At 44.5% G+C, this 25,924-nt stretch overlaps 1 protein-coding gene across 1 annotated transcript in view; it reads right to left on the reverse strand.

The window, feature by feature from the left end:
• LOC8039626 (MAM and LDL-receptor class A domain-containing protein 2) overlaps positions 1 to 25,924 on the reverse strand; it is a 297,389-nt gene that overhangs the window by 248,558 nt on the left and 22,907 nt on the right. Inside the window, exons 4-9 of the mRNA XM_040210496.1 lie at positions 19,514 to 19,604; positions 11,806 to 11,958; positions 8,885 to 9,049; positions 6,513 to 6,619; positions 3,241 to 3,334; positions 632 to 790 (exon numbers count right to left, since the gene is read on the reverse strand). Of these exons, the coding sequence (XP_040066430.1) occupies positions 632 to 790; positions 3,241 to 3,334; positions 6,513 to 6,619; positions 8,885 to 9,049; positions 11,806 to 11,958; positions 19,514 to 19,604 (769 nt within the window). The remainder of the gene's footprint in view (positions 1 to 631; positions 791 to 3,240; positions 3,335 to 6,512; positions 6,620 to 8,884; positions 9,050 to 11,805; positions 11,959 to 19,513; positions 19,605 to 25,924) is intronic.

Raw genomic sequence — 25,924 nt, forward strand, 5'->3', positions numbered from 1 at the left:
TAGAAAAATGTGGAGCATCTCAGAAGGGATTCGAATCCACAACACTTCGGTTGCGAACCTGACATGCTACCGACTTTGTCACGCAGGCACGCTTGGAAGGCTTGACAACTAGCGGGGGTTTATATGCTTAGCCATCGCCTTCCAGACTTAAAGGCGAAGCTTCGTGAGAACAAGTGGGGGTTCATATGCTTAGCTATCGCGTTCCTGGCTTAAAGGCGAAGCTTCAGCGTCATTCGGTATTTTTTAAGATGTCAGTAATGATGAACTAGGCACTTTATTGTTCTGGCTCCGGAAACTAGAGCATATATTACTGCCCGAAATCTTTTTTGTTAAAAGGAGTTATTAAGTTCTAACATCATTTGAATAATACCAAACGTAATTTCCGACACTCTAGCAGTGAGTGTTAGATTCATTGGAAACATTAACGTATGTTTTTTTTATGATTTATAATTGGTTATGGGGCAGATTCCTCCTCTTCCCGGACAGCAGCAGCCGCAGTAGGTGAAGAGCGAGCGGCAGCACTATATCTACAGGGTGCAGCGAAAGCTTAAAGCGTATGCATGGAGGTCATTTTTTTTATAGAAATATAAATCCTAAAACAGAGTGTACTGAGATACCGTTACATCCTTACCGGCACTGGTACCAAGAGTATGGTCTTTGCTAGGTTTTGGAACCGTTGTCTTGGTGGTACCACCGGCCAGAGTCCATATGCCACTGTCGACGTAGTCGTACCTTAAGTTCATCCATGAGCAAAGCCCTTCCTCAAAATTGCAGTCATGATTGTCAGAGCCTGCGAAAAAAAGGATGGAGAGTAATGAGGTATATGTACTAGCGTTACCTGATAACGCTTCGCTATGTACTACAGTTCAGAACGCAACGACCATAAAGATGGCAAAATTTAAAAAACAAAAATTTTGCGATGTTTTTATTGCTAAATTTATTTACGGATTGCCCTACGACCATTCTACTGTCCGCCCGAAAATAACTCTAGCGGTGCGGACCATTTTTTTTTTGAGCTTGCGCTTATTTCTTTTAAAAGACAACTAATTTTTTGCCCTTTTTAATGAGAAAATAGCGGTCGACGATGACCATGAATGTCTGTAGATGAATAATGTCGGGGGGCTATAGTCCCTTACAGGTTGAGAAAAGTTGAGTAATGCGGATTTTTGGGCGAGTTGGTACTGAAACTTGGAGAACATAATAGCGCTTCACGACAGGGACGAAGAGTAGGAAGGAGACAACACAACGCGCTAACTTCAACTGGTGTAATCGTCAGAAAATCAAGGGTATAAATACTCTGCATCATCGCGCCATTCAACCAATCCCAAGCCACGCCACTGACAGCAAGAACTGTGTCTCTTTGTCGGCCAAATCGATCGACGCCACGCTGACAAATCGATCCCCGTAGTTTTTTATCAGGTTGGCCTCTATAATTTCCCTTGCCGTCTTATATCTATGTTTTCTAATGACAGTGCACAAATTGAATTAAGGTTTGCACCTACAGTCATGGCAGTGCATCGACAAATGACCGTCACGCTGTCCGCTCACTTTTTGGTTGTGCTCGTGCAATCTGTCATTTAGACATCTTCCCGTCTCTCCAACGTACTTTTTACCGCACGTCAGCGGGATCTCATAAACGACGCCATCTGCGCAATCTACAAACGGGCTGCGATGCTTGTTGACGCAGCCACCCGGTGGTTTGCGGTAAGGGTCCGTCATTTTGCACAACTTGGCAAGTTTTTCGGGTGCAGAAGAAACCACCCGAGCGTTTAGGCGGTTTGCTATCCTTTTGAGATTGTGTGCCGTTTTGTGCATGTAAGGCACAACCGCCACTCTTTGTTTCTTTTGGGCCCCATCCTGGTCTGGACTCGCTACTACTCGTTGCTTCTTTAAAACGTTTTCTGCGACCGATACCAGGAGCGTCCCCGGAAAACCGGCAGCCACCAAGCGTTCTGACTGCTCCTTCAGACCTGAAGGCATCGCATGATGACACGACATTCTGATGGCGTTGACAAAGCACAAATTTACAATTCCTCTCTTAACAAGTTTCGAATGGGATGAATTGAATGGCAGCAGGGGCTTATTTGCTCTCGGTTGGTATTTCCAACACACATGTTGCTCCGAAAGTGTGAGCCTGATATCTAAAAACTGTATGACGTTGTCCACAGGTACCTCGTGCGTAAGCTTGAGAGGATCAAGGACGGTACTAAAAACTGTTAAAAGGCTGTTCACCACCGACGGAAAGTGAGAAACATCACGGTGAAGAAAAACTAAATAACCGTCGACGAATCTAAAACCCTTACTACCATTAAAGCCATTGAGGCGTTCCGAGAGAACTTTGTCATGATGGGCTAAAAATATATCGCTTAAAACTGGAGCTAAACACGACCCAATACACACCCCTCACTTCTGAATATACACTCCGCTGTTCCATTCAACAAAGGTCGAGTTTAGATAAAATGTAAGCAATTCGAGAAAGTCATCTACAGTTATTCCTGCTGCGTTCTGAAAGTCCACCACCCCATGTTTATCGATGCTTTCCTCTACGCAGGTCAGTAGTTTGTCGTGCGGTAGGGAATAGTATAAATCCTTTATGTCTAGTGAGCAGGCTAGAAAGCCTTTGTCCGCGTTTGTCTTTAAAAAATCTACTACATCATCCGAGCTTTTGACCAAAAATAGGTCGTCAATACAAATGGCTCCCAGTTTATCTTGCAGAAAGAGTGCGATCGATTTCTGCCATGTGCCTCTCTCCCAAACTATCACTCTTAACGGACGATCAACTTTGTGCGTCTTAGCACTGAACATCATCTGTAGGCAGTCCTCTTTGGTTTTATCAATACTCTGTGACAACCTGTCTAATTTTAACCTCTTGCACAATTGTTTCCCCTCCGCCTTTAGCTTAGTTAAAGACACCTTCCGACGCTGATTGAACACTGACGAAATGGCCTCAAGGGCCTTACTCCGAAATTGGGCTTCTGTTAACACCACAAACCCTCCTTCCTTGTCGGCGGGAATGATAGACAAGCGACGCTCTTTCAATAGCGACACCACACGCTTAACCGGAATGGGGGGCTTCGCGGGTTTGTTATTGTTTCTAGACAGCACGTCCGCTCCGCGGCCAGTGAGGGGGCGGCATTTGCCCCCTCATTGGCCGCGGAGCGATAATGGATGCACGGCACTTCCCACGCCCCAAGTCTTTTAGGTCTTAGGTGTCTTCAGTCAGATCTCTAGATAACCTACCCTGAGGACGCGAGCAATCACTGAGGCGTACGTAGTCCAATCCGCAGTAGAATCCATGCGGCTGTCCCGACCCCAAGGAACACACGAAATCCAACTGTGAGGAAACAAAAGTATTCGTAATAAACTTAAAATCACAATAAGGTGGCCTACTCCTCCATCACGCGAGAAGATATAACAGGGTAAAGGTGTACGAGTTTCTCACTTTCCTGAAATACATTGCAAAGTACAGGGTGTCACAAAGGAAAATTTACACGGCCTTTTTTACCGCAAAAACATGCTAGGCATCGCCGAACGCTCATTCTCCGCCCAAAGGTAGAGCCAGAGGTCACAACCAGATGCCAAAGCGTCAGCCCGATCCAATAACTTATTGAAAAGTTATAAGTGATTTTCTGAAAATTCCAATGGGAAAATGGAGCCCATTTTTGCTTGTTTTCGGTTTCTGGTGCCATAGAGCCTCATTTGTTTGAAAACTCCGTCGGCCGCCATTTTCCCATTGCAATTTACAGAAAATCACTTATAACTTTTGATTAAGTAATCTGATCGGGCTGAAACTTTGTCATCTCGTTGTGACCTCTAGCGCTACCTTTGGGAGGAGAATGAGCGTTTGGCGATGCCTAGTTTATTTTCGCGGAAAAAAAGACCTTGTAATTTTTTTTTGTGACCCCCTGTATATTCGATTGATAGGCTTATTTTACTAAGTGTACGTTAAACGTATACGTTTAGTATGCACACCTTAATTGCCAGAATGAATTCACATGGTGACCACTGCGCCTAAGTAAGAGGTACACTAACAAAACCTAAATTAGAACTATACTCCAGACATATCAACTCGCTAGAAATATATATTAAGTGTGTTTTTCCTCCGTTTTATGAAGTTATATAGTTAGTATACTATATCTGTATTGCGCTTTAACCATGATATTTTTCAAACTCGTAGGGAAGTGAATAAATTGCGGCGTGCATGTCCGAGAAGGAACGCTACTGCCTACATCTAGAAGATCCGCGTTTAGTCTTACCGCAAATGTCTGACGCTCGAACATTCGATTCCGAATGTTCGGGATGCCAGGTGTAAAAGATAAGGAGGCCGATAAGGCCTCGCCTAGTCAGTCTCGGACAAGCTCGACGCTCGAACCGAGATACCGAGGCTAGTGAAGGAGGGGCCCTGTGTGGCCCTGCCGAGTCAGCGACTCCAGCGCTTGCTAGTTGTCATGCGAACACCTGGACGCTCGATGCTGCTTTTGGACGCTCGGTCTGTCTTCTGTTTCTGGCACAAGTTCGCCGATGAAGTCTTTATAATTTAGTTTGAAGTTTGTATAGGTTTTTCATCCGCGACAATATAAGAAACGAACTTGTCTAGTTTTTCTTTTCTTTGCACTGATACAAGAGTCAAAAAATGCATAATAATTGGAAGTATAAAGCATTCAGGTTTGTGCGCACGAACGTGTTTTACTTGTTTTGGATTAGAAGCGCTGATCTCGAAGAGACACTTGACGTTCTTTCTGTTATCAGCTTGGACAATACACAAATCCCACCAAGAATTGTTTTCGTTTTTTTTGTAAAATAATTGAGCGCTTCGTGTTCTTTGTGAAGGTCATCCTGGGTTAGGCACTTTTTTGATACTTCGGCGCTTCGCCCCAAGAAAGAAGCATGCATTGGAATCACACCTAAACCTGATCTCTAAAGATAATTTTAAATGTCTGTACACTTTTTTTTAAGTAAACTTGACCCGAAAAAAGTATATATCCATATATATCCAGGGTGTTATTTTTTAAGCTTAACAAATTTGTTTAAAAAAAAGCCATGAAAGTTACAGTGATGCCGCTTGAGGAGGGGAGTTATACGGCCAGGGGGACATATTTTAAGGGGCTAATCTTAACGATCAGTCGTATAATTAACTAAAATTCGTTAATTAACTTTTTAAATAATGAAAACAGAAATATGGTTCCAATTAAAAACTTGCTCACCGTCATCGAAAACTAAATCAGTCATTTTCAGAAAGACTTCGGCGCGTGAGAAGCGCAGTATTGTACTAAAGTTACCACTCGTGGAGCAGGTACAAGGCTGGGGCTAGATAAGAGACGGCAAAACCGCGCGGGCGCCTTATCGCAACCGCTAGCTTTGTACCTGCTCCACGAGTGATAACTTTAGTGCACTACTACGCTTTTCACGCGCTCAGTGTCTTTCTGAAAATTACTGATTTAGTAGTTTTCGATTACACTGAGCAAGTTTCTAATTGGAACCATATCTCTGTTTTCATTATTTAAAAGTTAATTAACGAATTTTAATTAATTAGTCGACTGATCGTTGCGATTAGCCCCCTATAATATGTCCCCCTGGCCTTATAACTCACCTCCTCAAGCGGCATAAGTGTAACTTTCACGGCTTTTTTTAAACAAATCTGTTTAGCTTAAAAAAGAACACCCTGTATGCATATATATATACATATGTATATATACATATACATATATCGATATATATATATATATATATATATATATATATATATATATATATATTCTCTCGCAATATGGGGTCTAATTCACGAGATTGATTTCGATCGAAGCGAGCTTCCCAAACCTGCTTCAATATTTGCTTAGTTATTTACCTGGATCTCCGGCAACTATGCAGAAAATAGTAGGGCAGTCTACTTCCGGTATGCGTGTTGCAATACGACCGGAAGTACACCGACGAAATGTTATTGGGCTCTCTCTGGCGTCTATATTAAGCCGCTAAATTCAGCGGAGAAATATATCCCAGTCACGACGACCGTACACGGACACGGACAAACTGATTCGTACAAAAGACAGTCGGCAGAAACTCGAAAGTTTGAGGGGGCTCGTTTTCGCACGCCCGATCTGGTACGGTGGGCCCTCCGGTACGAACTGCGCATGTGCGAGCCTTCTGCGGGAGCGCATGCGCTGTTCGCACCGGAGGGCCCATGGTGCCGTATCGGATGTGCAAAAAACAGTTCCCTAAAACTTTCCAGTGCCTGGTGCGTGTTTATTTCCTGTAGGACGGTCACGTTCGTCGTACAAAAACTTGAAAGAGGTGCTTCGAAGCAAGCATAAGGCCTGTCCGCAAATAATTCTGTCAACCTATAGGTGCAGCTAGCAGCATATATACATATATATTTTGTCTTTTGTAAGATGTGTGACAGCGGCTTACAGGAGACGCACCGGGGGTCCAGGCGCCGAAAAATGCTCCGATAACAAATTGCCGAAGTAGCGAGAAACAAACCATTTATCGAGATTCAAACGTGAAAAAGCCTGAACCTGGATGGTAGGGCCGCCGTCGAACGAAGCTTGAGCAGGACTCCATCTCTCGTGGAACAGGGCGTCACCGGAGAGGCCCCAAATAGGCAGGCGCGATCCATCGTGTCCTGGGCAAGAGCAAGAACAACATAAATTGACCACCGCCGTTGTCGGCCCCGAACATGATGCCACCCCGAGGATCTTCACCTGATCATGAATCTGGTTTAGAGCGCAAGCGCAATGCCTGCCCTTGATGTGGGCAAATGCGGTCTCGTGCTCTTACGTATAGAGCACTCGCTAATAAAACTTTGTGCACACTCTACAAAACACAGGGTAATTCAGAACACGTAAGCTACAATTTGTTTTCTTTTTTTGTTGTTGTTGTTTTTTTTATGAGGAACGGCGTGTAGTTCGCGCGAGTCTCCAATCTATTTCTTTTACCCACTTCAAAGTTTATATCGCCTCTGCTTCGAATTATAGCGGTGAAAAAAAAATATAACGAGGGTGGTTTTCGTGTCACTCCTTCTTCTAGGACGATACGACGTAAGCTACTTGCGCCTCAAAATTCTGCCGGACGCCATGTTGATGAATTCTCGCCGATATCTTTTAAACATGCGGAGGCAGTGTTAGCCTGCTCTTTCGAGACTTCCCCCGCGTAATGATCGACCGCGCCTCCCGGAGTGGTCGGTGACACGAAGGAGCACCTGCTCGTAGTGGATCTTTATACCTATCATTCTATATTCGTACCTGAGACGAGGCATAAATCAACGTGTAGACACCGCCTGCCCGACACCGAAGGGAAACAAATTGGGAAAAACTTGTATGTATACAACCCAAACCTGTCCCCAATCGTGCTGGCTGAGATTGTACCGTCCATCTAGCCATTCATTATTCTTCGGTGTTTTATAAAGAGCAGAAGCGACGCCACTATGCGTCTACATGTAAGCAAATAGCGAAAAGGGCGCATGATACTCATCAACATGGCGTCACGTGGCATACCGGAAAAGAAAAGACGTTTCGCGGTACCGCCCAATGGATACCGACAGTTCTGGTCATGCTATTATCACGACACGATCATTGACATTTTCCTGATTAGACAATACGAATGTTGCGGAACAATACTCGCGAAGCAAGAAGCGAAAACACCCTGCATTTCAAAGCTGTTAGTATGCATTTCGTGCAATTATATGCTATGCCCCTACGAAGATGTGTTCTGTCACCTTGTACGAGCTGAGCATCTTTACTGCGTGAACCAAAGCTACACGAAGTTTTATCAAGTTTTAGGCTTGGTAAAATATTGTTTTTCTGCGCCTGTGGCCTTTCATTTCCCTCTAAAAAGGGAGTTAAATCAGGAAGCTGGACAGAACCAGGAAAGATTTATTGGTATTGCTTTTGTTCTACATATCAATTCGTTGTTCAATCTTGACCCGCACCAACACGCTCTTGTTCCATTGAAACTTCTCGGCTCATGCCAAAACCTCATTGTCATCAAAGCGATAATATATGCTCGAGATTGCCCACGCCATGCATTTCTAAAGATGTTCATCTTTATAAATGTGGTGTTCCAATTCTCGTTAGGACGGCAAACAACCTTTAAAGTACTAACAAGGTACTCTCAAGTTTATTTCTTCTCCTTCGGCAGTTGTTTACCAACCTCCGTCTGAAGCTTACCGGACCTGGTAAATATAAACTAAAAATACAAGTTAGGCCTGCCCAGTCTTTGAAATCAAGAGAGAGCCAGCGGCAAACCATTCAGGAATTAAAAAAAGCATGTTCCAACAGGTTGTGGCCGTCTAAATGCAGGTCAGTAATGTCGCTCTACCGCGGGCCAATTGCCTTCTCTCAAGATTTGAAATTATTCGCACCATAAAAAAATATGACCCAAAGAACATACTGCAGAGTTCCAAAATAAGTATCTAGTCTAGTCGTTCACATTTCGCAGATATTTATGTAGCCCTTGCTAAACAACAAATCAAGCATTTCCATCGCTCCTCATTAAAAATGCTTGTTAAGAACGAATTTGTATGGGACTCGTGCGCTTTGTCAGAAAGTATAGTTTTTAAGTCGCATCTTTTTTTCATCAGGGTAGACATCTGCACTCGTTCCCATCTAGTTGTATAAACATTTTCCTCCTCAGCTGCAGCTCTTAATGCTTACGCTTTAAAGACCTCAGTAAAAGCTAAGGTGAACCCCCTAATCATGTGGGGGGCTGACAGAAGGAACATTTATACGCAAGCATCAATATGCTACCGTCGGAGACGAAAAACGTTAACAAACTTGCCCCTGTTTATGAGAGGAAGAAAGCCTTTGACCTTTCAGGAGCTTCATCTCGTTTATTGCACTTCCCTTTAGCGTGGGCGAACGGGAACACAAAGGAAGTTTTAAATTCTTACCAGTAACAAACACTCGGAGTCCATGCGGAATGTTGTTGGTTCTTCCTTGCGAAACGTAGTAGTAGAACTGCAAGCATTGACGACCGGTGTGCCCCTTCACTTTCGGAGAACTCAGCAGACCCACGGGGTTCGTGCCCGAAGAAGGCTTGAAAATTGCGAAGCCACCTGCGGAGGGGACAGAAAACGTGGACAAATGGGGCGAAGACATTAAGACTAGATTACTATATAGTGGGAGTGTGCAAATAATAGTTTAAATCCAATACCGCTCCGTCATTCATAACGCTCTCAGTGCAGAAGAAACACACAAATCTGGCCCGATGTACAGGATTGAAAACTATGAATGACTAAGCGCTATTTCCTTTGACGCACTATTTCATCACCTCTTGAATCCAGACGACTACAGAGTGGGTCCGGCCTGTACTACCGAGTGTCTCCAGGTGGCAGCCAGGGTCTTCAAATTGACCGAGAAATTCGGTTTCTTAGCCTATCGCGCTACGATTTTGTGCAGCGTTGCCCACAGGTGGTGCATTTTTTTCTATAAAATTTGCAAAAAGCGAACTCACTTGAGCAAAAAGTAAAGAAAGAAAAATGCTTAACTGCTATGGAAACGCAGCGAAGTCACCGGTCTTGAAACATTAGAGTTTGTAGCAGTAAGGATTGAAGACCGGTGGCATCGCTGGGTAGGAGTAAAGACTTTTTCTTTCTTTCTTTTTTTTTTCAGGTAGGATCGCTATTTGCAAATTTCACAGAAAAAAATTCACCACCTCTTAGCAACGCTGCACAAAATCGTACCGCGATAGGTTAAGAAACCGAATCTTGCGGTCGATTTAAAGAGCCCGGCCTCTATTTGTTACCCCCGAGATTTCATTCCTGAACTGGTAGAGAGTGAAAGATACGCGCTCGCCGGACAAATAAACCTTCTCCCTTATATCACCCGACCCCCTTTTTGTGACTAGTGATACACGGAAGCTTGATATCACGTGGTGAGAGATAGACCCGTTATCCGCTTGTTCAACGAGCGCGAAGGTTCCACCAAACTCTCAGCTTACGGGTGAACGGAGAATAGCTTCTGGGAAGGGTAAGAGAGCAACTTTTGTCCCTAAAATATCAGAAACTCACTGCGTTCTATCATTCTGCTTGTAATCAAAGAAATGAAGGACTATTTAAGAATGGAGGGAAGATTTAGGTAATGATAAGTTCTTTGAGTTACATCGCTTCTTTCTGGGTTCGGCATCAATATTTCCGTCATATTCTTGATGTTTTATTTTATGAAGTAATCCTACTTCTAGCGCATTAATACTTGAGCTAACTAATTGGATGTTGATGTATTTATAAACTAGTATATCCATTAAACTACCTTAACGTGCACAAAAAACAATAGACTATAAAATAACTGACTTCTTATTTTATGGTCAGCATTTCCACTATATTCGGTGTTTTTACTCCACACGCAATGGACATTTTCCCTCGTGACTAATGTAAGATTTTGTATAACAACGCCTTACATGCACAAAGCAAACCGAATTGATCGGAGAGTAGACTTTCTTAAAGGATTTGTAGATATTTAATTCCGGCTCCCGAAACGTCATGCGAAGTGGTAAAGATTTGAACGTTGTATTAAAAAACAAATAACACAATAAATGAGTAAGTATTTGGTGCCGTGTGATGCACCTTGATGATGATCCAAATTAATTACTGCCATTTCATTCGCGATTTCCTCTTTCTAAGAAGCGTAATTTTCCTATTAAGGTGTCAGTGGAAAAATTAGCTGCAATGTTTGGATTTTAGTTTTACAAGGAACCGCTGAGTCGTCAGAGCTTTTCTGTCCCTTATTTTGTTCTACCACCGTAAGCTTTTAGATATTCACGTAAACTCTAGTGTTAATATCACAGTGATTCCAAGGTCATGGCTTTGAAGTATGGTTGGTGGCTATATGTTGTTGAACACTTGAAGTGCACCAAAACGGTATTTTGAGATAAGTGAAATGCAGACTTAGTTCGGTTCATGAACTTCAAACAGTAATACAACATAAAATGCCGTCACTGTGGGACTTCATATACACGGTATTTGATCCTAATGAAAACCGTTTTGTAGAAAAGCAAACAGCTCAGTTTATATGGCGCCATTTTACTTGCGATTTGGCAGTTTCTGCACGGCTCGTGCGGCAGATAACGTGTGGGGGATTTCTGAGGTCCTCAACGTCGCGGCTGCGGAATTGCAAACAAACTCGCCCCAACTCAACCAGGCTTAGCGCGGTATGTGTCGACGATCATGAAAAATTTAACACAAAACTGGAACACAAGTACAATATAAATGCACAAGAGTAAAAAAAGAAGCAAAAAAACAAGTTACACTGTCATATGTTGTTTTTATTCTCCTGCCTGAGTCTCGGGTTAACCTAGATCATTTTAGATTTTCACCAACTTGCCTCCGCACTGACTCTCTTCTTTTATAAGGCCAAGCGGACCTAATAATCTCTAATAGTCGCGGCCAGTTGGATAATTAACAGAATATTGTTAGATACATTTTAATTAGAACTTTATTCCACCAACGAATAAAATTATCATTTATGTTTTCGAACCGGAGGCCTCGCGCCTGTTGCCTGAGCGGTAACTTAAGCGCATAGCCAGGGACCCACGTCATTTATGTCTGTCTAATATTGACTGATCAAGTGGTTTTCAACGACGCTCTTCAAGTTCCAACGTGGAGCCATATATTTATTTTTGCTTAACAAAACCAATGTGAAGAAATCTTATTTATCTATTTCACTTAGCGTGATAATTATCATCGTTTATTAAGTTATCTTGGCCGCATCTCTCACCTGCGCAGACAATATTAGTGTACTTTCGCGGCTTTTTCTTTGCAAAGATGTGTTCGAATTAAAATTAAACACTGTGTATGCCATACTGGACAAAACCTACCGCCATGTCCGACCGTTACGTCCTCGTTAATAGTCCAGCCGATGCCGCTGTCGCTCGCCTTCCAGTGGTTCAGCTGCCAGAGACCGGAGCCATTGCCCACGCTGTAGCCGCACGTGTCTCCCCAGTCGAAGTCGCACGAGCCTTCTTGAGGACCTGCAGAAGAAATTTGTGCTTCATGTCTGACACAAGAAAACAACCTTGACTGTCTCTGGCATTTTCCAAAGGCGTCCTAAACGCTCAACATTTATAGCGTCTCGGTCTTCCTGCTCCTACTTCTGCGGCCAAATTAAGGAGGCCAATCTTAAGCCGTCGCGGGATTGTGTGAAACGTTGACTTTACATTTCGTCATGGTTAAACGTAACCTCATGTCACGTAACGAAACCATTTCACGTGACGCCCTAGTTCCATGTGACATTGTGACGTTATCGAAGGTGCATGTCACTGTCACAAATACCCGAGGCTGACCTTGTAAAAGCTATGCATTTAAAAAGCGACCGAGAGTACCTCGAGTAAGATAAAAAAATATGTTTAATGAGGCTTAACTTTGAAATCCTATACTGACCCAGCCATGAATTTGGTTCAACGTTAGCGACCCTCTAAAGGGGTATGCAAACTGGCGCCGTGTTCCGTGAACGCTTCACCGCTTTGTGAAAAAAGCGGGGGAAACTTCACCCATCGCCACGACACATCACGGCAAACAAGAGCGCCCCACCCGGTGACGTGTTTGATGACGAAACTTCCGGAGGTTATCAATCACGGTCACAGTGATCACGATGGTCAAGAGCGGAATGGAAAGGAGGTCAAGCTTTCGTTCCGCAAGGTTTGCGCGGAGGCGGGCGGTCACATCGGGACGACTGGCCCGACAATGTGATGGAGCGAAGCTCACAGAGTACGTGGACAGAGGGTGGGCCAGTCACATCGCTTCCCGCTTTTCGACACAACACGGTTTGCCACGGCTCGCTGTCGTGTTCAAACAAAAAAGCGGAGAGAAAGTCCAGCTTTCTTGACGGAGCGGTGAAACGTTCACGGACCACGGCGAAAGCTTGCATACCCCCTTACGCGGAAATTTCACCAGTATGAGGCGGTCCGTGGCCTCTGCCGTTGAACCCTGATCTCGAACTCGAACGTCGGAGTGCCCTGCCAAGCTGTTACTCAGTGCCCCTGCCCAATCGTTCGGTATCATAGCCTGTCCGACTCTGTCCGTTTGGACTTCCAGCCGTGGTAACGAGCAGACGACCGAAGGGCTTCCTCGTTACAGCCCTTCTGACGAAACCATGTAACTCATAGAATTAAGAATTTAAGTAGCGAGTGTTTCAATTTGTTTAGAAGATATTTGCATTTGTTTCGGCGAGTGAAGATAAACCGTACGGTGTATTGAATGACGTAAAAATATTTTACGTCAGAAGACATGGTTACATGACATGGCATTAAGTCGTGGTGACACCTGACCTGGAGACACGTTACATTGGTCACGACCTAACGTGATGTGACCGCATGGTCATGATCCATCAGGTAATGCAGTGTTACGGCACATCGTGACCTCACGTGAGGTCACGAATACTTCAAGGTTGTCCTGACATGTCCTGTAATGAGCTACACGAGTACGCACAGACACGCAGATGAACAAGTCCATGTGGCCCTGGCTACCATTACATTGTGTTCGATGCAGTAAAAGTGTACGTCGTCTTTCGACGCTGACCTACAAACGCTTGCGGTATTTATGAACGTCAGAAACGCGCCCGGATTTTCCTCTGATAACGCACCCTTCAAACTTTCACCACCCCCCACGGATCTCCAATGAGATTAACAAGGAAAGCGAACCATATTTTTGTTCGTAGCGCACCCTTGAGCCAGACATTATGCAGACGGAATGCCTAGACCGAATGTTGATCATTGCTGTTTGCAATGACCTCTAAAGGATAATTATATTATCCACCACATTGTGGCGTTCCAATCGGAGATGCAATTACTGGAAACTTTAAATTAGAGGCTAACGTCAGTCAACGACTAGGACGAGATGTCCGGCCTGTACTGGACACATCGTTGGGCATTTCCCAGTTAAAACACTTTCGCCAATGTTAGTGAATTATGATTTTTTTTTCTAATAAAATTTAACAGTACGCCCGGTCAATTAAACCTTAAATATTAAATTTGAGGCTAGTGTGAGGACTTTACAACACAGATAATTCCCGTGTTCCTGCTTCTTTTTCGGGCACTTTTTTATTCCAAACATCCGCGAAAGACACCCCCCTAATCCCAGAATATCATGCCAGTAATTGTACACAAATACGAGATAATAGAAGATGCTTTCAAGTCTAAATAACCAATGTGCTGGGCGTGAGTGAAAAAAATCCGCGTCCCTCGCCTTTGCATAATCATTTGACCATTGACCGCAGCCGACGTGGATATTAGAGAGTTTGAGGAAACGGAAATTTGACAAAACGATTGGTAGCTCGGATGGGGAAGTCAGACCGACCGTTTTCCACAAAACGGCTTTGAGAGATAAGCGCTTCCAGACGATCGGTGCATGTCGCCCACACTTGCAACACAAATTCGCTATGGCATCGTGAAGTGGTTGAAGAGCGCGAATATTTATGGGGGAGGAATTTTCGGTAATTTCACAGAAATGAAAGTGAAGCGTTTCACTTTTGCAGAAATAGCCTCAAGCAAAATTTTGGAAATAACCATATTTTGTCTCGTTTTGCCAGAACGGCAGCGCCAAACGTGGCGGCTGCGTCCCCACCGTGACTTAACAGTTCTTCTGCTAAAAGAGCAGATGACCTTCGAGGCAATCATGGCAATACACATTTTTAACGATGAGTTCGAGTTCGGTGAGAGAAAAAAATATTATTTTATATGACAATTTGCAACATGAAACGGAGCAGATAGTTGACAGTTTGACCAGGGATGTTCAATCTTGCCTTTCGTTTGTTTTGTTATTTTTGCCGTGAATTCTATTTGATCCTCTCACCGCATCCACGACATTTGTTCCCGGCACAACCACGAACACTTTCATTTACGTTTTAAGCTTTGCGAAGCCCCTTCCCAAAGGAAAACAGTCGTTCTATAAAAGACTCGAGACGCTTCAGATGTCAGACGCCTTGACTACACGATCACAGCTTACGGTTCAGGCAATGGTCTAAAATAAAGCAACAGTGACCTTGCGCATGCGCAGTACATAACGGAGAGCCAATCCTATGGTATCGTTTATGCAAAAAAGGTTCCTTAAAACTCTGTTGCTTCTGGATGCATTGTGTCCAATTTCAATACGTCGAATGAGACTGTCCCTACTTCCGCCCCACGTTCTCTCGCGATGTAGGGCTCAGCTGTGACACGTTTACACTTGCGGATTCGCGGGTGGATTCGCGCAGGCGGAAAGGGGATTTTGGAACCGGGTGGTGAAATCGACTCTTTGTGGGTGGCGGACAACCTGGGTCAGTCAGTGACCTAAATCCAGATTTTCCACCAGCTACGAGTCGATTTCAACACCCTGCTCCAATATCCACTTTCCACATGCGCCGATTCGCGAGTGTAAACGCGCCATTAGAGTCAACAAAATCTTGATAAGAAACAAAAGATCGGCTGATTATATTCATGCTTATCGCTTCGTGATTTATTCAACGGCGTTTCAACCGACGAATGTAGCAATCTCATTGGCCGCAGCCCGAATATAACGTGCTCGGAACTCGCACCACCCTGGATAGATGGATGGACGAATGAATGGGTGGATGTTAAAGGGATGGTTAACCGAAATTTAGATTTCAGAAAACAATGCAGGAGCTGTTGGCCGGGACGCTACAATCCCTACAACACTACTTGTAAGGCGATATCTCGAATCCACGGCCGTTTTCTGGGGAAACAAAATGTCGAGATTGAACGTGGCTGACGAGACGTGTGATGTCAAGATATCTCGTTTCCTCCTCTCTTCATTTTCCCCGCTCAAGGCGGCGAGGCGGAGAAGACGCGAGGCCATTCCCTCTCCTTCTCAGAGAAACGGGACATAAACATATCTGTCAAATGCGCCTCCTTTTTGTGGAAAATGCGGTCATCTATTTGATATATCGTTGTGTGAGTGATGTTTTGATGTTTGTAGCATACCATGGCACGCTTTTGCCGCTTTGTGGAAAGCAAAGACTTGCTTTGTGGAATCCAGATTTCGGTACAGCATCCCTTTAATGGCTATACCCTTTCTAATCAGCAATAGCATGTGCCACCTAGTCTAAGTCTAAAAAGATAGCACATGATTCCTCCCGTCCTTCAAAGCCAATTTACTTCCTCTAACTATCATCAGCCGTCAGCCATCGTCGGCTATATGTTGCTTGATCTATCTTGACTTGTTTTTTTGCGGTGTTTGGTGTCGAATAATGATGTTCCGTTCTAGTAAAATCGGCTCCGCTGCTTTATGAATTGTGCAACCGCCGTTATTGCAGCCACGGTTTAATACCGAGAAGATACCTCCAGGGGCAAGAATTTACGAGCCTTTTGGCTGCATGCAATTAGGCGTTCTGCTCGCGTCAAGCCTGTCTTCGTTCCCGTCATTTGGTTTCGAAATTCAAGTAGCCGTCAAGTTTTCCATTGCACCTGGCGTACCAAAGCTAATATTTTACTTCGCGTTTTAATTTTGCGTCATGACGCTCAACCATCTTGTTCGCGGATGTCATATAAAAACCAAAAAAACCAAAACAAAAAACAGTGAAGCTGGTAAGTCTGCTTCTTCATTATATTCATGTTTTTATTCCTCTCGGTCGCTTATTACTGCACGTCGAAAGGCGCTCACAGACGCTGGTATTGTACCGTGGCTCGTGCATAATGGTACGCTAGAACACCTTTCTCATGGTGGCGGTTTGCAAGCGTTGCAGAAGTTTTTAGACGGGGGCGAAATAGCCGACGGACGGAGGCGAAAACGGACGCCTACGCTCAGCTTTTGTGTCCGCGTATTATGGGCATTGAGGACGATGACAGACGGTGGTGAAATAGCAGACGATGCCGGAGGCTCTTACGCGTCTGCTCGCATGACTAGCGGGTGGTGTCAGACGCCAGTCGGCCAGACTAGAAGCACCGGATGTCGCGAAAGGAGGACACTAGGCTCGGTAGCGTGTTCAGCCAGGAGTTCAAGCCAATCCAGTACTAATGGGCGGGGCAACTAAGCTGTTAGCGGGGCTTAAAGCTGGCCGAGCCCTCCACATATGTTGCCTCTAACGGATTACTAATTGCGGGATTTTTTTTTTATTTCGTAAAAACGGAATTTCGAAAATTATGCGTCCCGACTATGCCCTTAAGAAATAATCTTTTTTATGTTAGTGACTTTTTAAATGTTCGCATCTGTATATGAGTTTAGTTGAAGCCGTAGGGGCTCTGTTGTTGCCGTGTCTTGCAGGCGTCACATTGACTGCCGGCGGAAAGAAACTGGCTAGTTGCAGCTATTCAATATATTGTTTTTTCATATATGAATGCTAGCTTTTGAAGAGGATTTCCGAAACATTCCCTTTTCAAACCACCGTTTGATAACCCCGTATCATTGGAAGGGAAGATAAAGCATGAAACCGGAATTTTTTACCTACTCTTGAAGATTGCGCACGCGAAACGTCGGCTGAGCATGAGAAAAGCTGGCACAAAAAATTGCTCATCTCTCGTGTGACTGATTTAAGGACTGTTAAGCACAATGTCGACTCTCAATGGCTTATAACTGTACTTTAAGTAATACATCTTTGATGATATTTCTGTTGGGTGATCGCAAAGTGAGACGCTAATGTTTGTCTCATTTTCGACCTATGACATCAACAATGCAAACGCTGTAGCCTAAACAAGAACCTCGTTTCGGAAACCCATAAGGCAATATTGGCGGTCGCAATTACTTGGACACAAATCCTGTGTTTGAATTGGCACAAAGCCATGCATTGGACACCCCTTGTGTCCAATACATGCCCATAGTGTGTGTCCAGAGAATTGCGCTCAACGATAATTGGAGCTCCACGCAACTACTATATGGCGCGTCACATTTGAAAAAAAAAGTCAATTATCTTACTAATCTGGTGTTAGCAAGACGTTTCTCATGCTCAAGCTGTGCTCAATTTCATTTTTACAAAAGGTTCATTTCATTCAGTAACGGTTTTGCTTTCATTTTTTGTCTTCATCGAACAAACATTTACCATAAATTGCAGTCGCCTGCGATGAACTACTTCAAGATAGGGAATAAATATGGACACTTCAAATAAGCGCCAGACTACAGCCGTCCTTCCTAAGCGTCTCTTGTCTTACCGAGATACCGAGCAACTAAAACACTCGCTGATGAGCATCCACAAAGAACGATGTGGGGGAAAAGGGCACATTAAAAACAAAAATGGCAATAATGAAAAATCGAAGTAAACGGAATACGAGGAAACAAAAACTGAAGGTCGGTTATGGCGGCACCCAGGCGCAGCTGCTTAGAGGCGTCTATGGATTTGTTTCAACTTCGTTAAAGGCGAGAGTGTACAAAAAAATGGGACGCTGCCCGTTTTTTTTTCGATGGCTTGTTGATGCTCCTTGTTTGGTTACGTAGCAACGATCTCCACTGCTTATGTTCGATGCGTGTGTTTAACGGCCTACGTGTACCGGACAACCATCAAAGTGGTCTCTACGCGGCAATCAATGAGGACAAAAAAGCCGGCCTGTCATGTTGTCGAATGACGTAACCCTGGCGGTTTGCCGTGTAAGTTCCACCAAAACGCAAGAGCGAAGGCGCAAAATCAAAACTGCTAAACCCTGAAGCTTCCGTACACTCTCCAGCTTAAAATAAATTCGTGGCAGAACAGAGGTTTTCCGTATTCACCTCCATATATGTGCTACTCCCGGGATTGGGGCAGGCGACAACGTGACACTTGTAGAACACGTTAGAGTCAGCGGGGCTTTGTCCAAACTTTCCGGAGAGGGTAACAGGTCTAGCGGGGTAGAGAGGTTTGCGGACGAGGATGGAAGAACGGACTAAAAAAAAATCGAAATCACTAAGGGAAGGCTAAAAAACTTGTGCTAAAGATCTAGAGACCTGAACTTAGAAACAAGTATAGCACAAGCTCAAGGGTAGTAGGGACAGAGGCATATTGCGACTCCCTCCCGCGTAGCTCCGGCTCAAACTTCAAACCGAGTTCCTGAGCGGGGAAGGAGATGGTAATGCGTTTTCATTTCTTCTTTTTTTTTTATTCCAACCTTTAATTGTCTACCTGGTGATAATTTACCCTGTCTGTTGATTGTCGCAGGGGTTTTGGGGGAAACAAATAGAGATGTGGGGAAAAGGAGTTGTGAATTTTCCAAACTAGGTGGCGCAAACTGTCGCCCGTTATAAAGGGTGCAGCCATTATCCATCCATCCGTCCATTCACTCTCAACAGACGAAAATAAGGGGACTACATTTTGGACGCGGTAGACACGCCAGAAACACACCGATCGGTGAGGCGTTCCACGCACCGTAGTTATAGGGTGTGCACGTTCGTCTCTCTCTTGCGTACCTCCTGTGTGCTTGTTTACCCGCCAAATACACCTGCGTCGTTTTCTTTGCCCCAAACTCAACCACTGATGATGCGTCCTTGGTTGCGATAGGCATTATGCGTTCCCTGGGCGCTCTCCAAGTTCCATATGATTGGACTGCCCCGCAGTAGGCTCAACTTGTGCCGAAGCGGTCTTTTGGTATACTTGCTCACCGATTAGTATTTGGTAGAAACTAGGTCACAAACCTGGAGGGCAAGGACCTGGCTCGAACATGAGGTCGTCGAGGGTGATAAAAGAGGCTTCACTGGCAGGGTGCAGAACGCTTACAATAGAAACCTGCGGGAAAAGAATTGCAGGTCAGTTGACTCGTTTAGAATAACCTCTCGTCTTTCGACGCAACTATCCACCCGTGTCTTCGAAGGCCTAAGCTACACTAACGCAATCTGTGCAAGTAGTTACACGGAGATGATGATATAATAAAAGGGGCAAATCGTCATTATAAGTTTGTTAATCAACTAAAATTATTAAACATAGTTTTGTTTCTGTTTCATCGAGTGAAGCTCAATGTATGATTTCGACTAGAAACCTACAGAGCGCCATAAAAAGCCACTCAATCAGTAAATTTTATAAAGACTTTGAAGCGCGTGGGAAGTGCGCTGGAGCGCTGAAGTTACCACTAAGTGCAAGGCTGACGTTAAGAAAGTGCACCCGCAAGACATCTTTTTTTATTATCGGTATTTTTCCATCGCTAGCCTTGCGGCTCTTGCACAAATGCTCACTGCCGCGCCTCCCACGCGCTCATGTGATTTTTACTATTCACTAGTTCCGCATGTTTTGTTTAAAACCAGCAAGTACGTGAGTGCATAGTTGGAAACTTAGCATTATTTTAACAACTCGAAAAGTTATTTAAAAATATTCAGAGGGTTATTTTAGTTATAGTGCCAATTATACACCTCCCCCCCCCCCCCCCCCCATAAAATGTTTCCCTGAGCGTATAACTGATTTCCGCATACAGCACTAGAGTAGCTTTCACGACTTCCTTTTTATATTTTTTTAATGCCTAAAGCCAGGGTCACGCTGCTTATTCATTATAGAAAAGACAGTCTGATTACCGATTTGAACTTGAGTCACCGCGAGATCCGTGTTTCAAATGCTGGATGGCAATAAGTTCTAGGAGAATGTTGGCACGCTGCGTTCGGACCAGGATTATTGCAGTGAATTCTGTTGGCAGACTGCGTTTTGGATGACCTATGAGCAGTGTAACCCCGGTTTCAAAGAACACCCATCATTCTTCGCAAACCAGATGCTGCGTTTTTATTTGGAAAGACCCAAAGTAAAAAAAGAAGAAGAAGAAAAAACATGAAACGTTTGCTTGTCACAAGAACGAATTAAACGTTCCGTTTAATCTGCAAGTCCAATATTAATTCTATGAGTTCTGAAATACGCATTAGGCAGTTAGATAGAAATTGATTTATTTTCAACGAAACCAATACTGAAAGTAGGCAAATTAAGGTATTTACAGGGTGAAACAAGGAGACGCCAGGCTTTTTAAATCGACCGGAAAATTCAGTTTCTTAACCCATCGCGCTACGACCTTGTGCAGCGTTGCCCACAGATGGTGCATTTTTTTTTTGTGAAATTTGCGAAGAGCGAACTTACCTGAGGAAAAAGTAAAGAAAGAAAAAGGCTTAGCTCTTATTGAAACGTAGCGACGCCACTGGTCTGCAAACAACACGGCGCCGTTTCGCACGGGAGACAAGAGATAACGCAAGCGGTCGCGACGCCAACTGCCGCCAACGAACGAGCAGACGACGCCGAGAGCCGGCCCTTTCGCAGACAAGGAACTCCAGTTCCTTGCTGCTACCGCGCCTGTCTTTTTTGTTTCTGCGACTGTCGCCGCCTGCGAAATGCGCGGCGCTTTTGACTCGAAAAGATCGCCTGCTAAAAAGGCCTGCTCTCGGCGCCGTATGCTCGTTCGTTGGCTGCGGTTGTTGCGCCATCTCTTGTCTCCCGTGCGAAACGACGCCGTGTTGTTTGCAGACCGGTGGCGTCGCTGCGTTTCCATAGGAGCTAAGCCTTTTCCTTTCCTTACTTTTTCCTCAGGTAAGTTCGCTCATCGCAAATATTACAAAAAAAAAATGCACCATCTGTGGTCAACGCTGCACAAAGTCGTAGCGCGATCGGTTAGGAAACCGAATTATGCGGTCGATGTAAAGAGCCTGGCGTCTTCTTGTTTTACCCTGTAGATTGCTTCAGGGTGTTCCACGATCCTTGTGCCGTGTGTGATTAGGACTTTTTGGGGCGACGCATTTCAATCGGTTACGTGTATTAAAGACCATAAATTGGGAAACGAAACAATACACTGGCACATTAGATTGTTGTGTATTAATCAGTAAACAAAACATCGACAGCGTTGGTTTATTTTTCATGACGCCAAATAAATCTCGCGTATGACAACGGCTCACACTTGGTTAGAATAAAATATCTGTATGCTAGCTACCGCCCTCCAGAGCGAACTTAATCCGACGCCAAGACACATTCTTTTCCCGCAGGTTACAGAACCCTGTGGCAATAGACATTTTATAGTAAGTCTCTGCTTGTGAGTATACCTTCTTCCCTCGCTTTGCTTCCCACTGTCGCCATTATTAGAGGGAACCGTCACGCACAAGGTACACCCTCAGGCGCAGTCTTTTGGCGTAATTCGCCTTTATTGACAATTGTCTTCTTGTTAAAATCGGTAGTAAGGAGTGTAAAAAGCTATGAAAACCGACGCAACAGCGCGCTGGCATAGGGTCCTAACAAGCGGAGGCCTATTTAGCTGCCCTTTATTTGAAATTCGCAGACCCCCCCCCCCCCCTCCCCTCTTTTCCAGTGAGCATTACCGCGCGACTGCCGGATATCGGCAGGAGAAAACTGTTACACTGAAAGCGCCAGCTGAACAGCACGTGAAGTAGGATGTTTTTTGTTGCTTTTCTTTCGCACGGGCGACAGTGTGTAATTCGTTTGTTAGTTTTTACGTGAAAGCTGTGGTATGTATACCAAGTGCTACATTGTTAGGGAGTCCCGAGTCAACGTATCAACTGTGTTTTCGGAGTGTTTACCTGGGCGTCTCAATGGGAACGAACAAATCCAACGAATCTCTTTCTTTCACCCATAGCGGGCATCGTCGGACTCTGTCGCATATTTATTCGTCAAAGTGTCTCTCGTTCCATGTTTATACGCAATCGACTTGACCATTTTCTTCGAACGGTGATATAAACCAAGGTGTTTGATGTGCTACAGGGTTTGTAGTGTCGACTTGCCCTGTGCGCTATAAACCATTCTCTGGTTTTCTGAGAGAGGCAGTATTTGAATATCGCTTTCTTTACGTACGTTCTGCCTTCGAATGCCTGTCATCGGTATCTGCAAAAGTTTGTCGCAGCATCTCTTTTGGATGTTCAGATGCTACACCCAAATGCCTATCTATACGTACTGGAGTCTCTCAAGAAGATGCACTAAAACATGTTAAAAGAGCATTAGTTCCGCCTAGGGTCAAAACATTCTTTGTTGTTTTTAATTGCACAGTGAAAAACTGGAACTAAAGACTTTTTTATAGAAAAAAGAAATGAACATTTACTCGACGGTTATCTGTACGTTATGCAAACAGCCGCAAAGTATTGAACACTTTTCTGCGGATTGCTGGGATGCTTTTCTTTATTGGGACGTGCTCCAGCGAACCATTAAATATTAACTCCCGTAACCATACTCCCTCCGGTCTTTAACAATTGACCGTTTACCGGTGCCATAGGATACAATCATGCTCTTGGGACTCCGTAATATATGGAAAAGTAGAATGGCTATGCATAATATGGACGTAGGCGCTCGCACCATTCGTGAATGCACAACTCAAAGCGTGAAACTGCTTCGAGAATGTTATAAGATGATAAGCAGTAATTGGGAGTGGTCGCCAGTTTCGAACGAATTGACTCCAAACTAAAAGACTATTTGAGAGTCAATTAAACGTTATGTGTACCTGTCGTGTGATATGATTATATCGTCTCCACTTTTAGCTCGCCAGCGTTCATCTCCATGTGCAGCATACCATTAAAACTGGAAATAAATAAAATAAATAAAAAGCGTGTCTGAATGGTTTGGTTTCCTGAAACCGACAAATGACGATTGTGTGCCATGTGACATGTTCTTCCTTTTGGGTCTGTGAAGCATTTGGCGGTCTCGCGTGGCAGTTCGGCATACAGACCCTAGTGCCAGAGAGGAACGCTTCTATTTCTTTTCACTCCTAAAAGAGGTCGAAAATGTTTTTTTCCAAACTCGAGCCTGGCTGGGCTTGTGTGATACACTCCTCGAAATGCGGGTTTTTTAATATGCACAGCAAAAGCCTTGTGCTACGTATTGACGTGAACCGTTGCTTGTCATTATAATAAAGAAAAAAAGTGGCTGCGGGGTTTAGTCAGTAGCTTGCCTTTCTCAGAATTGAAAAGTCGTAAGTTCAAATAAAAAAAAAAAAAAATTAAGGCAGAATAATTTTTTTTTTATCAAGCGAATTCATTTTAGACATGCGGCGACATTTAATTCGCATTACCATGTCCTGTTCTAATCACTTTCTCTCATGCAGGACGTCACGTTTCAGGTGAGCGTTGTGGTATTGAAATTCCCGCGCGAGGTAATGTAGCTGTGACGTCATGTCCCCATCGACCAATCAGGATCTTCCCGTCCCACCGACGCCCACGCTACCTGTTCTGCGACACGAGCTCCTTAAAGTGGCCCTGCAATAATATTTAAGCGTCTACCTTTTTTGCGGTTTCCACGTCTCTTGGGGTTCGGGCAAGCCAGCGGGCACGGAGAAGGTAACTAAATATCAGTGCGTCATGTTTTAACTGAACAACGCGGAAACCTCCTCCACCGACGAGGGTGACCCGCGGTACCGAAAGCGCGCAAAATGTGACGTCTTTGGTCCTGGGCTTACTACTGGTCAGAGCCACTAAAAGCTTCTTTTTAGTGGAAATACAAAATATAAGTGGCGCGATCTGTTTCAATTATTTATAAAAGTAGTTTTTGTTCAGTATTTTAGATCAGAAAAAAAAAACGAATGTAGTTTATAAAGTAGGGAAACAAGAAATGACCCGTCGCATACCCGCCACCAAGCGGTGGAAAAGGCGGCGCATACCGGAAAAGAGCAGTGGGATCACGCGCCGACACGGAAATGTCCCGGAGGTACGCGGTGCAGGTCGTATGGACAGGAGGATCCGACAAGCTCCGAGCGTTCCCAAGACCTTCGGCGAGAAGCTTTGTCTGGCGGTTTGGCCGTTTCGCGGTATGGCAGCACGAAGTGACTCCCATTCTTAACTGATCTTTACCCCGTGTCATATGCAGCGGGTAGCCAGAGCGGGTCTCATTGCATTTTCTGCGCGATTAAGCACTAATTCGGCATGACAGTTGCAAACAGCTTTATTTTTTTTATTTTTTTTTTTGGGGGGGGGGGAGTTGGAGGCGTGTTTGTTCTGTAGACGCTTGTTGCAAAGAGCAAGCGCTGCATAAATACATATACATGCACGTATATCGTCCATTGGCAACGACCCTTATCTAACAGAAAAAAGCACGCCCAGTAACCTGACTTCGCTTGACGTCATGGAATCAAATGACACCACAAAGAAATACCTTGACTTACACCACACCATGACGTCAAATTACTTTTTCTGACGTAACATCACTCCACGCGATATGATTTGACGTCACGGCGGTAAGTCTTGGCGTCACATGAAATGTTTCCTGCTAAATTTAGCAGGGGAATGCACAAAGGGACGGACGGGCGAATTACTCAAGTGGAGTTGTTCCGTGAAAAATAAAGATCCATGCTTTAAAACCCGAAATATCTCTTTAACCTCTGATAAATTACCGCGTATCTCGCAAGTCGCAAACATTTTATGGATATCAATGGTACCGAAAATACTTAACATGCATATTTGCAAGTTGAATCAAAGACGCAGTATTGCCAGATAACTGCATGGCTACTGGATAGAGTTTTTAGAGCAAAAAAAGCGCAAGATGTGACCCACTTCAAACCTATCGCCCCCTTATCCCTTAAGGCCCGTTCACACAGTTGCGTTCGGAGTGACCACTATGCTTACGAACGAATGCAACCGCTGCAACATCAACGACAACTGTACGCGACGTGTACACACACATGCAAACGCATGCAACCACACGAATAAACAGCCAATGAGAAACGAACTTCAGCTATTGCTCCTAGCCAATACCAAGCAACCCGGCTACGCCTAGAAACATGGCGGACGGTTTCCTCCCGGACGCAAAGTCCTCACCGGAGCAGCCGGAGGTTTCGGCTACGGTGTACAGTCACGAAGATCTGCTGTGCGTCTACAATAACTGTATAAATGCTGGTTCAGACATCTGAAACAAATCCGTTATCCACGACTGCGTCCGTTGTGACCGGAACGACCGCTCTGCGCCGCGCGTACACTCCTGCAACCACTGCAACAAACGCAGCGGGTCGACAGCACGGCGACCGCCTCTTCGCCGCCGTCAGCTGTTTCAGGGGTGCTTCTAAAAAGAAGGGGACGCGCTGCCACTCACTTGCGTAGCAGAAAATAGACAGACCGTCTTCTATGACCTGAAGCTTTATTTATTTTCTTTTTTTTTTT

This window comes from Ixodes scapularis, unplaced genomic scaffold (genome assembly GCF_016920785.2).
Source record: "Ixodes scapularis isolate PalLabHiFi unplaced genomic scaffold, ASM1692078v2 PGA_scaffold6__148_contigs__length_123643588, whole genome shotgun sequence".
NCBI lineage: Eukaryota > Metazoa > Arthropoda > Arachnida > Ixodida > Ixodidae > Ixodes > Ixodes scapularis.